The sequence below is a fragment of the Poecile atricapillus genome, chromosome 6, assembly GCF_030490865.1.
Source record: "Poecile atricapillus isolate bPoeAtr1 chromosome 6, bPoeAtr1.hap1, whole genome shotgun sequence".
Lineage (NCBI taxonomy): Eukaryota > Metazoa > Chordata > Aves > Passeriformes > Paridae > Poecile > Poecile atricapillus.
The window spans coordinates 29907746-29923493 of record NC_081254.1 but is presented as its reverse complement, the minus strand read 5'-3'; the positions used below and the strand labels follow the sequence as shown (position 1 = coordinate 29923493).

Below are 15748 nucleotides of genomic sequence, written 5' to 3'. Positions count from 1 at the left end.
TCACAAACTCTGTTCAATGTACCCTTGGAACACAAGCCTCTCACCACACACACAGAAGGAAAACTAATTTGCAGGGGAATGGTGTTTTAGGACTCGGCTTTCCGAAGTTTGCCTAATAAAGCAGAGACCAAAGAACACAGTATTTTCCTGAATATATGAATCATACCTTGATGGTGTCTACTTTGAATCATGCAATTCAAAGATCTCCCTGGAGCACTATTCCTTACTTTAGAAGAGAGCAGCTATCCCCAGCAGAGATGCAGCACATGTGTCGGGCTGATGGATGGCCATGCTCTAGCAAGAGTCAAAACATTTAGGGAAAAGAAGTTAAAAATTCCCTAGAAACCTTAACTAGCTGGAGAGTAATTTGAGCATTGCATTCAATTTACTGGCTACCAACAACAGCAAATTTGGAATCTTCCACAAAGGCTTTGCAGCAATGTCCTTTTCCCCACCGCAGAGCCCTCTCCCACCCACACTGCCCACGTGCCTGTCGTGGTTGATGAGGGAACACGTTCCACTGAGATCAAGGGCAACATCGTGTCAGACCACAACAAAAACACCATCAGGACTTGGATCAAGAGAGATAAATGGAGCTTGGTAAAAAATTCACTATGACTTAATCCTTCTAATAGGACAGAAGAAACAATACCCATGTATATTGCACTTTACTAGCACATTTGAACAATAAAAAAGAAAGGGCTTGTCTTGTGAACTAATAATTAAATATCAGCAATTTAAAGTTCTGTCTATTGCTCAAACATTATTTAGTACTTCACTCCCAGGCCCTCACAAAAGAAATTTCTTCTGCAGCCAGTGAACACTTTTGCAGGTCTTATTGGAACCCACAGGAAGGGACAGCACCATCCCAGTGCTGGGTTTACCAGCACAGCCTGTTCCTGGGTCTCTGCAGAACATTCACCCTTCCTGCAGAGCCTGCCACGACCAACCAAACAGAAGTGCAGTACCTGAGCAATGCACCTGCACAGAGGCAGGGAACAAACCTGCTTCAACACTTTTACATTCCATTCTCCTCAAGTGCCACTGTAGGAATTACTATGGCTGACGTTTTCCCAGATGACTGGCCCTGTGACATCCTGGTGACATCCACTTGAGATAGAATCCAAACAAATCAACAACGTATTAAGAATCTTTGCATATAAATTCCCTCCCATCCTGCAGCATCTGCAGGCATTGCTGTCAGGTGGATGCTGGATTCTCAGAACTGAGAGCAGGCTGTGCTACCAGGGCTCATTGCATTAAAAAGCCCCTCAAATATGTGGAAAACTGGACTCAAATCTGTCCAGGAGATAAAGCCTAAGGCCAGAAGAAGGACTTTACTAATTAGGGCTATCTGGGCTCTCCTGTGTGACCTTTACAGTGCACCAGCCCTATGTTGTGAGATCACTAGGCTGAACAGAAATACATTAAAATTAAAGGTACCACCAGCCCTGGTCTCCCATCCACGCCAGGCTCACTTCACATGGAAGGACATTCCCTTAGCTCACATGCTGTCTTCTGCCAAATCATGTGCCATTTGCTTTAAAGAAAAAGGATTTTTAACCACTTCTACTCATGTGAAGGTGCACTGAGCAGGGAGAGGGCCAGTGTAAATGCATTCCATGGAACCCAAAGGAAAGGGGATTTCTCACAACGAGAGCTGGCTACAATTTGCCACAATTTTCACACTTTTTTTTTTTTTCAGGAAATTTTCCAGTCAGCCTGCAAATTTTTCCAGCCAGATAAAGTGTAGTCAACGCATAAATGAGTTGACAAGTCATTCTCTGCACATACTAAGTTGCTTTTATTAATCCAGAACTGCATGCTACAGATACTGTACAGCATGAACATTTATTCATTACAAAAAATGGCTTCCAAACCATTAAAAATGAAAATCGGAATAAGAGCATAAAACGGAACAGTAACATCACAACTGTTAGGAAACATTCAAAGTATTCACAAAAAATGTTATAGTTAGCATCTTAATAAACCAGAGAAAAATCTGAGACAGTTTTACAATCGCTTCATGTCAACTACAATGGCACTGAATGAACAGATGAACAATTTTTCAGCTTTATACAGCGTTTTTTGCAACATCAACATGCCTAGGTTTTTTTTTTTGTTTTAAGTTTGCTACCTACCTGTATGTAGTAAGTGTACATAAAAGTGGCAGTCTGATTTTCCTTTTATGAATAATCTAATATACAGAATTTGGCCCTTAAGGGTTTATACCTCTTCATTTTAAATGCTTTCCGGACAATCTGCTACCAAACACGTCTGTTATAGGTGACATTAAAACTACATACATATCTACCTATGTAACATCACAGCAAAACATGATGAACAAAAAAATTACAGCATTAAAAAAAATAATAAAGTTGTCGGGAGAAAGTTAAAAGTCACTGAGAATTTTGGCACATAAAAATTTTGCACACAGCCTACAGTCCTAATGTCGCAGGGGATTCAGCTGCAGTTCTGAACGGGAGACACTTGGACCTTGCTATTTTTCAAACAGCATTGCTAAAAATTCCCTTGCTAAATTTTCAAGTCTTTTCGAGTGTAATGGCTTTTAAAGCAATTTTATTCTTTACACTATTGATCCTTGAAAAAATGCATCTGCGAATGTCCATTTGGTGGCAACCGTATTTCATATAGCAAAAAAAAAAAAAAAAAAAAAAAAAAAAAATCACAAAAAGAAATCGAAAAACAAAATCCCGGAAAAAATATATATATACACATTTATATATAAACTTAAAAACCTTGTACAAATGAGTTGTTATATATAAGATGCTTACACTAAAGGAAAAAAAAAAAACCCTTTATACAATGTTTCAAGAAAAAAAAAAAAGAAGAAAAAAACATTTAAAAAGGGACAACATACAGATACAACAAGCAATTTCTAAAGCAATAAATACTACTGGTCCAATAGCGTTGTGATACTTTTAATTGTTGAGTAGCGTCCCCTCCCCCAAAAAGAACAACACCATGGAACAAGGTATATTAACACATTTTTTTAACCCTTTGTTTCTGTACATTTAAACAATAACAAGTAACATCACAATAAAGGTTGTTTCACACAAGGAAGAAAAAAAAAAGAAGTAGTAGCGGCACCGCATTCGTTATGCCCTTAAAGGTTTAAAAACCAGATGTAAAATGATTGGTTCGCAAGCTCGTATTTAATACAAATAATAAAGAACCAATGCCTCTGGCAAGGGCTGCTTCAAAATTGCTTCTTTTTTTTTTTTAATTTTTAAAATCAGTCTTTAAAACTAAGCTATTGGAACTACATAACAATTATGTATATATATATATTTTTTAAACGCTACAAAGACTTTAAACAGCTGTTGATAAAAATTTTGGCAGAATCATGAGGCTTTTCTCATCTACATATTTAAAAAGGAGAAATTGAAATAAGAATGGGTCAAATATTGACCAATGAACTCGATAAAACATCAACTAATGTAGCCACATGGCACAAATTAAAAATGAAACCGAGAAACGACGACAAACAGCGGACAACAACGAGAAGAAAAAAGAAAAAAAAAAGAAAAAAAAGGAAAAAAAAAAAAAAATAAAACCCCAAATACCAACAGAATTCAATCCCCCCGAAAGGAAACCGAAAGGGCTAACGAGGCTAAAGCTATTCTAAGGACTTCGTTACAAGGGAGAGCGGCTGGGGCTGTGTCCCCGCCAGCGAGCTGTGGGAATGCAAGGAGGACGTGGAGGGCTGTGCGAGGGAAGCGGCGGCGGCCGGCGGGAGGGCGGCCGGCGGGTGGTCCAGGGCCCCGTTGGGGCAGCTGGCGGCGGGCAGGGCGCCGGGCTTGCTCGCGGCGCTCTCAGCGAGCACGAGCGAGGATGGCGGCGGCATCATCACCAGGTGCGCCAGCGGGTCGGGCTTCAATGAGAGCGAGAGGGGTTGCGTTTGTTCAGTCTGTGGTTTCGAGTCTCTGGAGGGGGAGGCGAGCATGGCAGGGGAGGACGGAGGAGAGTCTAGTAAGCTTCCATCTGAAGAGGGTGGGCTGACGCAGCTGCCTTCACCTTGTATGTAGCGAACGCACTTTTTTTTTCTCCTAGAAACAGGGAGAGAGTTATCTGTGAATAAAGGGCAGAGATGCTGATGGAGACAGTCATCTACAGCAAAGAGCCGTCAATCAGCTACTCTGGGCTCTGCACGGGTGGCACCTCGGCCCCACGTGCCATCCTGGGGGTCTGGCAGGGTGTCCTCGGCACCAAGCCTGCTCGGGAACCTCCCCTCAGCTAACAGATTTGGAAAGGATTCACCAATTAATTGTCTCTTCATCCCCCTCCTCTTCAGGCTTCCTCCTTTCCTTATTTTCATAATCAGAAAACCAGATAAATGGGTTTTGGAGCCCACTGTTCTAATCTACAAACTTTCCTCCATGGGAAAAAAAAAAAAATATTACAAAGCAATTTAATCCTCCGAAAATAAAAACCCTGGATAGCTGATGGTATCTCAAGATGTCCCGTAACGCTGTCCAACTCAACAGGGCTACAGCTACACCTGTGTCACCTGTGATTTCTTACGATGCCCTGCCCTTGGGAGGCAAGAACGGCTGCAAACTACTGCTCATTGCTTCCTTCTCTGTTAAGAACCACACCAAATCCAGAAATGTCAGTCAGACAGGAGGGATATATAACAGAGGGAACGAGAGAGAGAGAGGGGAAATAAAAACAAAACGAACAAACAAAGCAAACAGAAGAAAAAAACAGGAAAAGAACAGGAAAAACAGAATATGATCCAAAATAACAAGAATAACTGGTTGTATGGCCTGCAGGTTGTGGCTTTAAATCGACTCAGTTTTACATTTTGTTTTAGGGGAGTGGTAGATTTGGGAAGCTGCTTGTCTGCATTTTGGGGATTTTCCTCTGAGAGGCCATCCATGTAACTCCAGAGTAGGATCCAATTTCAGTAGGTGAAGAGCACGACGACAGGTACAAAGGTGAGGAGCAACATGGATCTTATTTCACACCAGCAAATATGAGAGTCTTGCAAGAGCTGCTCATCTTCAAATAAATAAGTGACCCGACAGAGATCTTTTCTCCTCCCTCTGTCCACTGGATAATGTAAAGGAGCAATGAAAACAGATGACAGTTTCACACCATCTCTCTTGCCAAGTATGCGCAAGACAATTCTAGTAGGACAGAAATAACGAGGCAAACAACCACAGCATCTGGCAGAATGATGTCCAGTGGCCACCTTGATCCTGAGCATGCTGTCTTTCCAGCCCTCCTATTCACAATCACACTTCCCATGGGAAGTGCTGAAGTGCAGTCACACAGCCCAAGGCATAGGACAAAGCCTGTCTAGAGCAGCTCTGCCACAAAAACTTTGGATGCTCAGCTCAGCTGCACAAAGCCACCGACGTGAAGGAGGAGGTTGCTCTCCCTCTCCAGTGGATAGGTCACCCCAGGTCCACAGCTTCATCAGAGGGAAGGCCCAACAGCTGAATGTCACTGGGGGACATTCCCCACCCCAGTAGGTGCCCAGGTCCCCTGCTGGTCTCCAGGGTTCTCCCCTATGTATGGTGCTTGACTAGGTTAAACCAAGCTCTGCCCTCGAGGCAATGAGGACAGATGCTTCTCATCTGCAAAGGAGATCAAACTAGCTTGATCCTGGAGTTAAAACTATCATCTCCCATAGCCAGGAAGGGAACAACAACCTCAGCACCCCATCTTTCACCAGCTTCAGTGAGGGACCAGTGCAGTGACATCCCTTCCCCAGAGACTCAGGTCTGCTCTCAGATCCTGCTCCATGTGCCACATGGCAAGGCGAGGGGTTAGGGCTATTAGAGTTTTAACCACGTTAGCCTGCAGATCAATACATGCTAAAAACTAAAGACAACCATGCAACTTAAATGTTAAAAAGAAAGAAGGAAAGATAGAAGACAGCAAGTGAAGGCTGTAAACCATGCTTTATTAGAGCAATGTTAAAAGACAGAAAAAAATTAATTTGGTGGGCTCAAAACAGACCTTGTTAATTCTTCTACCATTAACAAACAACACTGGAGATCTCTGGCTCTTGCCTAAGGACAGTTCTGCTGTTCTCTCTCCCTTCTCCTCTCTCACCACTTCCTACTTCAGCTGTGCAGCACTACCAGGGCCACAGTTCCTGTTTGGACCTTCTGGATGGCTCCAGTGGCAAAGCAGGACAGCTAAGCCCCACAAAGTTCACCAATATTCCTTGTGTGGAAAGATGGGTTCTTACAATCTGGAAACTGCAGGACTCCCTCTCCATCCCCAAATTAAAATTACTTGCAAGCAGAGACCTCAGCTCTGCCTGTCTCATTGATGGGGGTCCAAAAGTCCTTTAACTGGACTGCACTGAACAGTGCACAGAGCAGTGAATTATTTAACTGGAGGCAGTTCAAATCTAGTATACCAGCATTTCAAATTTATTTTTTAATATTATTTAAGTTCTGTGGCCTGAAAGAAATAGCTCCCATGGCAAAGCAGCCTTAAAACAGGTTTACCTGACTTTCTGACACTGCAGAGCTAACAACCTTTTAAAAACCAAGCCTTTGCTCTGCTACCTGAAGTAATTTTCCTTTGACTAGGATTAAGGGAACGTATTGATTCTTTTGCTGAACTTTAATAGTGTGGCCACTTGTAGTCTGAAAAAAATATTTACTTCAATTGTGATGGCTCGAGGGGGGAGGTATTTCTGCAATCTGTGCCAATGCCACCATGGTTACCTGTGGTCATGTACCTGTCAGGGTTAAGTGGGACAAAAGGTCCAGAGGGCAAATCCCCAAACCATGCAAGCCTAATTTCAGCAGATGTGAAGACCATCAAGCAGCTCTGGTGAGGGGGAATAAGTAAAAATCTAAGGAACTACGTGTGCCTCAGTTTTGCTCTCCTTAAGGCTGGAACAAAAATACCACATATCCTCTGCTCAGAAGCACTGATGAGGATTGTTCACTTGTGCACTGCTCTGAAAGTGTTAACTTGCTACATCAGTGAGGCAAACACCAACAGACCTGACCCCACTTCTGCTGCCCTTGAAACTAGCCCTGGAATAGCACCAGGAAACCTGTAATGCTGCAATTGCCATGAGTAAAAGCCACAGAAGACTGCAAAGTTTTATTCAGTTGCTGTGGGCAAAGATGTCTCAGTTTTCACTGCAGTAGCAAACTGCACATCTTTAGCACCTATCCAAGGTGTGCTACAAAATGCTACCATGCTAGCAAATGCAATGTTATAATGGTTAGGACCAGAACTAGGAGAGAAATGCTCTAATACCTAGGGGTAAAATGTCTCCATGCATCAAAAAACAAAACAAAACAAGAAACCAAAACAAAACAAAAAGAAAAGCAGCTGACTCTGAATCAGTAAGTCCAAAACTATCAGCTATACCACTGAAGTTGTCCCTGCTGCACTGAAAAGACTTCTGACCAAAATCTCATGTAAGTTAAGAGAGGGTTTACACTTCACATGTAACCTAAGCACTGTACAGACCAAATAAAAAGTTTCCTTGCTGATAAAATGTAGTTTTAAAAGTATGTTGCTTACTTAAGCAGCCAGGAAAAGATAAAGCAACACAAACATGATGTGCCCCCAGTTCTGGTAGTTGGCAGGCAGAGCCTGACATGCTTCACATACTCTATCTCTAGACTACACAAATATCTGCTGATAGTGTGCAGCAAAGTAACCACAGAGCAGAGCCTAACTAAACACAGCGCTGCAGTCCTTGGCTAGCATGAGACTCGAGCCTCCCGACACACTGAAGCAGCTACTCAGCTCTTCTGGACCAAACCCTTCTCCCTTTGAGCACCAGAAGCTGCTGCTTTCCCAGCTTGTTTAACACATGCCCTGGCACTGACAGCTGAACCCCAACACCCCGCGCTACCGTGCCTCAAATGGGACAACACAAGCTGCAGAAGGCATTTCTGGTGCCTCCTCTGGCACACTGACACACACCACCACCCTCAATCCGTGGTTCCTCGACACTAAGCACAGACAAGACTGCGTGCATACACAAAATACGATGGACGTCTGAGCTACATTCTAAATGAGATGGAGCACATGGGACTGGCATGAGTAAGAGGGGAAAATGTGGGAGAGGAATCACTACACACAGAGTGTGGTTTGGGTTGAAATACCTACCATCATATTATTCCAAATTCAAAGACTGCTTGTATCAGAATAAAGAAACAACAAATTTAACCAAATGCGATCATATAAGGAAAAAGGAATGAGAAAAGAACTACTCGGTATCCCTCCACCAAGAAAGAAGTACGTACTGAGTTACACATGGAATTAAACTCCAGTAGAACATGGGCTGCCGGAATTTGGGCTTTCTGATGTCTTTCATCTCCTTTTAATGCTGGAAACTGTGCTACTAAAGTCGTAATTAGTTTTGCCTAGAGCTCAGACATTTACAGCTCACTTGTTGGGATAAAATTTAAGAAAAAAAAATATTTTTGGGATTGGAAAAAAAAATTCAGATATTTAAAAAAATTATATCTATATAAACCTTACTGAGGCATAGAAGCCAACAGGTAGCTGTTTAGTTTTTCAGATAATACCAAAAGAATGAATACAATATAAGCTGTAAACACTGGCTTTTACATCTCTAATAATAAGAAAAACACTAGTGCTGCAGATCCCAGAACCTTTTTAAAAGCCTTTGCAGGCAGGGGGTGTAGACCCAAATGAAAGACAAAATATAAATGTCCAGCTAAACAATAATTTTGCTGACAATCTAGAAAAGAAACAAAAAAAAAAAGCCAAAAAATTGCCAGCTTTAAGGACTTTGAGTTTTCTTGTTCCCAGTTCTACCACCAGGGAGAGGTTATTGGTAAAGAAAGAGAGAAAATGGCATTAAATTAGCAAGAAATTCCAAAGATCAAAGATTATTAGCAATTGATGCTGTGGGAGAGAGAAAAGTGGGGAGTGGGGAAAAAAGATTAAAAAAATAAAATCACACAAATGCACTAAGAGGACAGATTGCTTTTATTTCCCCAAAGGCCTAATGGGTAGTTTTATACCTGCATGGTTTGCACCATAAACTCTGTCGGTCAAGCCCGAACAATGCCCGACACTTCTTTGGAGTATTTGCATCTGTTAGCATAAGGTAAACACAAAAAATACAACACAATGGTGGATAGAGCTCATTTGGTCTGCGTCATCTTAGCTACAGCTACGTTCAGCTTTCAGTCACCTCCGTTTTATTTGGTAATCTCCCCTCGTACCAAGGGCAGGAAGGAAAACAGGACTTTCACAATGAGCCAAAGGAAAACAAACAAACAAAAAAAAAAATCTCCGAGACAGCCACGAGCCTGTGTGGTGTCGGAGCCGCACTCAGTGCCGCGTTATCAAGGGCTTTGGGAGCGACTTTCCTTGGGTGGAGGCTTGGAAGGCAGGAGTGTGGTTGAGCCACGGATCAGATGGGCTTAAGGTTGATGCTGTTTTACAGTGGGTTTTTGGCTAGCAGCAGCAAAGAGGAAGGCAAAAAAAAAAAAAAAACAACAACCAACCAACCAACAAAGAAAAAAAAAAATAAAAGCAAAACCCTTTCGGAGAGACGATTACTGATGGCAGTGTCCCACTCCCTTGTGTCTTCTAGATCACAACACAGAGCTACAAAGCAACAAGGCAGGAAAAAAAAGGGGAAAGTACCAAATAAACCAGCTGCAAATCAGCCATAGCGAGTCTGGGAAAACTATACACACCTGCAGGGGCCGCACCAGTTATTCTGTTGATCAAGGCCAAAGCGCGCTCGGCATTTCTTAGGAGCGCTCAGGTCTGAATGAGTTCAAGAAAAGCGAGCAGAAAAGGGAGAGAGGAAAAAAAGAAAAGGGGAGAGGGGGGAGTGAGAGAGAGAGAGAGAGAGAGGAAGAGAGAAAAAGGGAGAAAAAAAGAGAAAGGTAAAAATAAGGAAAAAATAAAAATAAAAAAGGGAATAAAAATCAATGTCCTTGTTATTAATTGCAAATATTGACTTTTGATTTAAAAGTTTAAAAAAAAAGTGATAATTACATTTTTATTCAACTCTTGAGATTAGCTGTTGCAATTAAAGCTGCAGTATCCCTTTATAAAGGACTGTTTCTTTCCCTTTCAAGAGAGCAGGTAGAGGAAAGTCTTTGTGGTCGGTCTAGCAGGATGTTTCAGGCAAGATTGATTTGGGCTGGGGTTTTTTTGTTCGTTTGTTTTTTGTGGGTTTTTTTTTTAAGAGTGGGGGAAAAAGGAAGAAAAGAAGCTGAGTATGGAAGTTAGATCCTGAACATGCTTTTTTCTTCAACTCAGATAAAAAATAAGAGAAAGGAAAAAAAAAAAAAGAAAGTAAAAAAAAAGAAATTATATCTCCTGGGATAATGCAGCTTTTGGAATAACATTCAATTTACTTGTTTTCATTAATTTGTATTTAAAAGAATGGATAAGAATAAGCAGATTGCAGGATGAGTATGTTAGTATCAGCCAGAAAATAAAACGTAAAGCATGGCAAGGTGCTGAGTTAGTACAGCTAGTGAGTGAATTGCAATGAATAGGCTTGAGCAGAAAGGAAAAAAAAATAAAACCAAAACTAAAATAATAACAAAAAAATGCATATGCATGCTAATGTGAGAAGACTTAGTGGGAGCCATGAAAAATGCCATTAGATTAAGGAGGTTCATTACTGACTTGCTTCCATTCTTTATCAGTCTCTTTAAAGAAATACTGCATATTCAATTTGCACAGTTAGTACAACTCTTGCGTTATTTTTACTGCATTACTGTTTTAATAGCAATTGTTACAAAAACAAAAAACAAAATTAAAAAATACTATCAAACATAATAGATATAAAGATATATAGATAATAAATACTATCAAAACGTGTGGATGGTATTTTTTTCTTAATGTCATAAGTGTTTAATGTTAAAATCTATAATGGCAGGAAAAAAAATTAAAAGCAGTTTATAAACTATTTTAAATGACTCAAAATGACGTTAGCACCTGTAATCGGAGGAAGTGAAAGGCAAGGATTTAGGAAACATTCGCTGTGTTCTGAAAAAAAAGAACAAATTATACAAAGGCTTCAAAAAAACTAAGTTAGGGCTTCTTCAAGATCGACTATGAGATTGCCTATGCAGTATTTCTAATTTCCTATATAGAATGGCAAACCTCCTTAATTTAAGATGGGTGCGATTTACCACTGTAAGGCATGCATCAGGACATCCAGGGACAGCCCAAATTAACAGCACACGCACACGGACACGCACGCACGCACACGGATGCGCGGAGGAAGCGGACGGCTGGATAAACGATGGCATAGGCATCACAGCTACGGCTCTGCGGTTACAGGCTCGGCAACTACAGGGACAAACTCAGCTAGTGCCACACCAGGAGGCTCTGACATGCAATGGCTGGGTTACTAGTTTTAGAAGGGCGGTAACGCGAGAATAATTGGAGTGCATTTAAAAAAAAAACAACAAAAAAAGCTGTCTAGCATAGGGACTGGCTCCCCTGAGGCCAGCAGACCTGTGCCCACCTCCCCCATACCTACAAGGGTCACATCAGGACTGCCACACTTCCACTAAGCAAGAGGTTTAGACTGATCTTTACTTACCGTTGGTCTCTCCTGGCTGCTTATCCCTTTTCCTCTTCTTCTTCTTTCCCTGTGGAAAACACACAAATGAGAAGGATTAAAATAAAACCCCAAACAAGAGGGTAGATAAAAACCCTTGCAAGAGGGCACCGAGCAATGAGGTTGTGGCTGGAGCAGGAAGCTCCCATGGTGGGGACACTGAAGTGTGACACTGGCTCAATCCTGGTGTAGGGAACTTTTGGGGACCCCAAGGAGATGCTGCACCCTGGGATTGACTCTGCCTGCCCACCCTGTGACTTTTCAGACAGCCCCAATGCAGCCCCCCCTAAATGTAAATGAAAACACCCACCAAGGCCACGGGCAGCTGGGGCGGGGGCAGAAGGACTTGCAATTTGCTGCTTTTTAACTAAGATCATCACAAAGCCAAAAACATTAGACATGTGCATCTTCCTGCATGCAAGAGTTTCAAGAATCATTTGTGGTCATGTATTGGTGGGGCAGAGAGGGGAAGGAGAGGGAGATTAGAGAGGGGACAGTGAGGTCAGACAGAGCCCCTGAAGTTCCTTAGCACCAAACCCAAGTATTCAAGCAGACAAGGAAGCCACAAGTAATGAGTGAATCCTAACCTGCAGTTTTATAGTTCCATTGACAACCTAGAAAGCAATGCCAGGACAAGAGAAAAAAATCCAGACATAGCCAAGACCCTTCCCACACTTTGCTCTATCACAGGGAAACTACCAGTAATATTTTGCTAAACTCTATCCCTTTCCCAAACGCTGTACCACAAGATGATGAAATTTGTTACAGTTTTTGACTGGAGGGAGAAAAGCCTGTTCTGTTTCCTTCCAACATTGTGGGAGAGGACAACTGCATCCCAGCTTGCTTGGAAACACAGCAATTGCTTTCCAATAGAAAAAAATATGAAGTAATAAGCATAGCTCAATAGAGAAAAGCTATTTTTTCCAAGAAAACTCCTCTAACACTGAGGTATAGGGTTTGCAGACCAGTACAACAAGGGCAATGTAGGCAACAGTAATTTCATTTTCCCAGCTCTGCATATGCTAAAAGCAACAACTTTTGGGCCAGCAACATTAGCTGTGAACAGCACAAGAATTCCTGGCTTTTGAAGACAGGTAGCAAGCACAGCTGGTGAGAAGACCTCAGAGCAGCAGTCCCTTGTGGTCAAGGGGCAACATACATAACAGGAATCTCAAATAACTTTTGAAGTGCTAGACGTATCTGGGAAAGCCAAGAGGTTCTCCCACGCAGTGGGCATCTTTCTCAGTAGATGAATTCCAGATACATGGTTAAGATGGGCTTCAGTGTGTCACTTGCACACTTGGGATGCTCCCCATGGTAGGTTTCCTGGAATGGTCAGTAAAAGATTCCCCCAACATGAACGTAGGACATTGATTCATTGTTGTCCTGTTTTTCCTTCACAAAGCTGGCCTTGTGGCATGGGGTTTCTGCACTCAACCCCTCTTGCTTGCTCAGGGTTGTAAACTGCCATCCTGTTGTCCAGGCTGCTCCAGGTTTATGAGATCCTTCTGGAGATGGAAAAAGCTGTGTGCACTGTCCATCTCAAAGGAACATTAAACAACATGCACATAGTCCTGAAGCCTGGATGCTGATGACAAATAATCTCTGACACCTCTGGGGTAATTTTTCGGGATATGGAAGTTGTCAATTGCTAGAGCAGCCATCAGTCTAACATGACAGGCAGACAAGGCAGATGAGTGCTGCTCCTAAAGCTCCCCAAGAACAGAATAGGGAAAAACCACAATATCTTGAAATCTGCGTATCACATAAAGATGCAAGAGGCTCAGACTCTGCTCCATCTATATTGATCTAGATTGACAGTAACTCTGCAAAAATCAGTGAATTTTTTCCAGCTTTCAACATTGTAACCAAAACTAGACAATTGCTTCAAGATCATAAGCCTGACTTTTATTTAATCTCAAGGAGGCCACTGGCATAATTAACAGACTGCATCTATGGCAAATTTGCTTAATTTTTGCAGTACATTTGGGAATTCAAGGGCTATTTCAATTTGAGGCCTTATAACTTCTTCATTCGAGGGCCAGCCAGAACAAAGGTCAGGAGTCACCTGCCTTTCACAAGCTCTTCAAGCCAGGCATTAAAGTACTGCAACGCCTTTAGGGAGCAATCTGTTAAAAACAGTCGATCTACAGGAATATCAGCTAGGGACCAGGAGTTTCTCATTCTTTTTCAACACAAGCTTTCAAAACTCCTCCTAACAAATAATGGACAGCGGTCACATCAAGTTCTTTACATCCTTTTCAAAGGAAAGAAGGAGAAGAATAATCTGGTTTGCTTGTTTAGTTTCTGGGCTACAAGAGGATATTAGACTATGTAGCTAAATTCATATATGGACTTAAGGAAAGAACTGTGGCAGATTTTCAAGTGTTCTGCAGAAGACACCTTTTTTTCTTTGCCTAAGATTGCTCTCCCAAGACTTAAGAATTTTCTGTCACCATACTGTATAAATTTTTATGCTGCACGTTAATACAGATGTAAATACCTGCTAACCATTTTGGAAGCTCCCTCTCCGGAGCCAAACCAACATGGGTTTTGATAGGTCTGCAGAGTTCCTTGGTACTAATTTTCAATTCAACCAGTGGGTGAGGTGACTGGACCCTTACATAGTTCTGAGTCCAGCATTCAGCACTGCTAAACATCTTAAATTAAATCTGAGGAAGAGCCAGTGTGCCTTGTGACACCAACAAGCCATGAGGCTGAAAGCTGCATTTCCTGAATGCACTGCTCCTGTCTCTGAAGACCTGGGCTATAGCTGGCCTTATCCTTGAGCCTGATGTGAGGTGCTTAACAATTTAACCACTTCAAGCAGCCCAAAGTCGCTCCCCTGCTAGATGTGTGAAAGGCTCAAGACCCTACAAACGGCTGAGGGAGGAGGGGCACTCAGGAGAGCTGTGAATGGACCAGGAGAGGAGACATAAATAAATCCTGCCGATGATGCAAAGGTACCACGCTCTCCTCAGGCAGGAAGGTTCCCCCTGAAGGTCACTTGGGGGTACAGCATCAAGCCGCTGGGAAAGCACCGGCTTTCTCATCCTGTCCTTTTTAGCTTGAGAAGAAAGGGTTTCTCAGTGTTCACACAGTGAGGACAAAAGTAAAAGGTCCTAAACACTGAGGCTTTGTACATGCCCATCTGTCGGTGGCACAGTCACTGTGCAGAATGAGCATTCCTGAAACCTCAGTCGAGCCTACACTCCCTTTTGAACACCCAAGACGACGATACTGCACAGTGCTGAGGAATTACCTCGAGCTGTGGTCTGACAGTCTCAGGCCAGACTGTGCTGAAAAGGGAAGGAAAATGTGCCAAGCAAGAGCTGTGCCTCATCAGGCTTGAAAAGGTCTCCTCTGAGGAGCACAGAATCAAGAATATTCTGAACTGGAAGGACGATCGAGCATGTACAGTTATGCCTGCAATGACCAAGGAGGGAGAGCTGAGGCCAGTGGAAAGAGAAGATGATCAAGAAAACAGAAGGATTTGAAAAGATGTCCCTAAGCACATATTGATAAATAAGCGAGCATGTGTATTCTCCACCACCAAAACAGCAGGAGAGTGTAAAGGGCTGCTGCTGCTTCTCCTGGCCTCACTGCAGGCTCTGAACTGGCTTCCTCCCACCCAGACACATAAAAATGCAGATTTTGCCGAGGAAAATATTGTCATATACAGCAAAATAGAATATTTATGGTAAAACAGGCAGTGATGATGACAGGGATGGAAGAGGCAGACTTCAACAAAACTGTAATGTGTAACTCTAGCAAAACTGTCATCAATCTTAGAGCTGTTGGTCCCCAAACCTGCAGGCAAGTGTGACTAGAGGGCAGAGAACAGGGTTTATTACAGAGTTAGGGACCTTGAAAGTTTTAGGCGATTTTTATTTAACCAAAAAAAAAAATCAAGATGCTGCTATAATCCTATTAAAAAGGGTTTAGAGCTCTCACCAATCCACAAATCTGTCAAGAATTTATGGGCTCAGGCTTGCAAACACTTATTACCATCTGCACCACTTACCCTTCATGGAAGGAGCTATATAGTACTAGGGGTTATAAAGCTGCCCTTGTGCTTTTTAACAGACAAAACATTCTACCACTTTTAGCTCAAAAACAGGCTTTCTGACAAGTAGAGGGAGGAATCAATTTTAAAAACAATCC

At 42.3% G+C, this 15748-nt stretch overlaps 1 protein-coding gene across 21 annotated transcripts in view; it reads right to left on the bottom strand.

The window, feature by feature from the left end:
- Nucleotides 1–1788: 1788 nt before the first annotated feature.
- The window catches only part of TCF7L2 (transcription factor 7 like 2), a 174004-nt gene continuing 160044 nt past the window's right edge, over nt 1789–15748 (bottom strand). For 6 of the 21 annotated variants that reach the window (XM_058841037.1, XM_058841038.1, XM_058841046.1 and 3 more), the window contains 4 exons: nt 11567–11615; nt 10954–11004; nt 9693–9765; nt 1789–4070 (listed from right to left, as the gene is read on the bottom strand). In XM_058841037.1, the coding sequence (XP_058697020.1) occupies nt 3641–4070; nt 9693–9765; nt 10954–11004; nt 11567–11615 (603 nt within the window). In that variant the 3' untranslated portion in view covers nt 1789–3640. Of the gene's footprint in view, nt 4071–9008; nt 9082–9311; nt 9601–9692; nt 9766–10953; nt 11005–11562; nt 11616–15748 lie in introns of those variants that run through there. The other 15 variants (XM_058841051.1, XM_058841052.1, XM_058841054.1 and 12 more) reach the window with 9 other exon arrangements.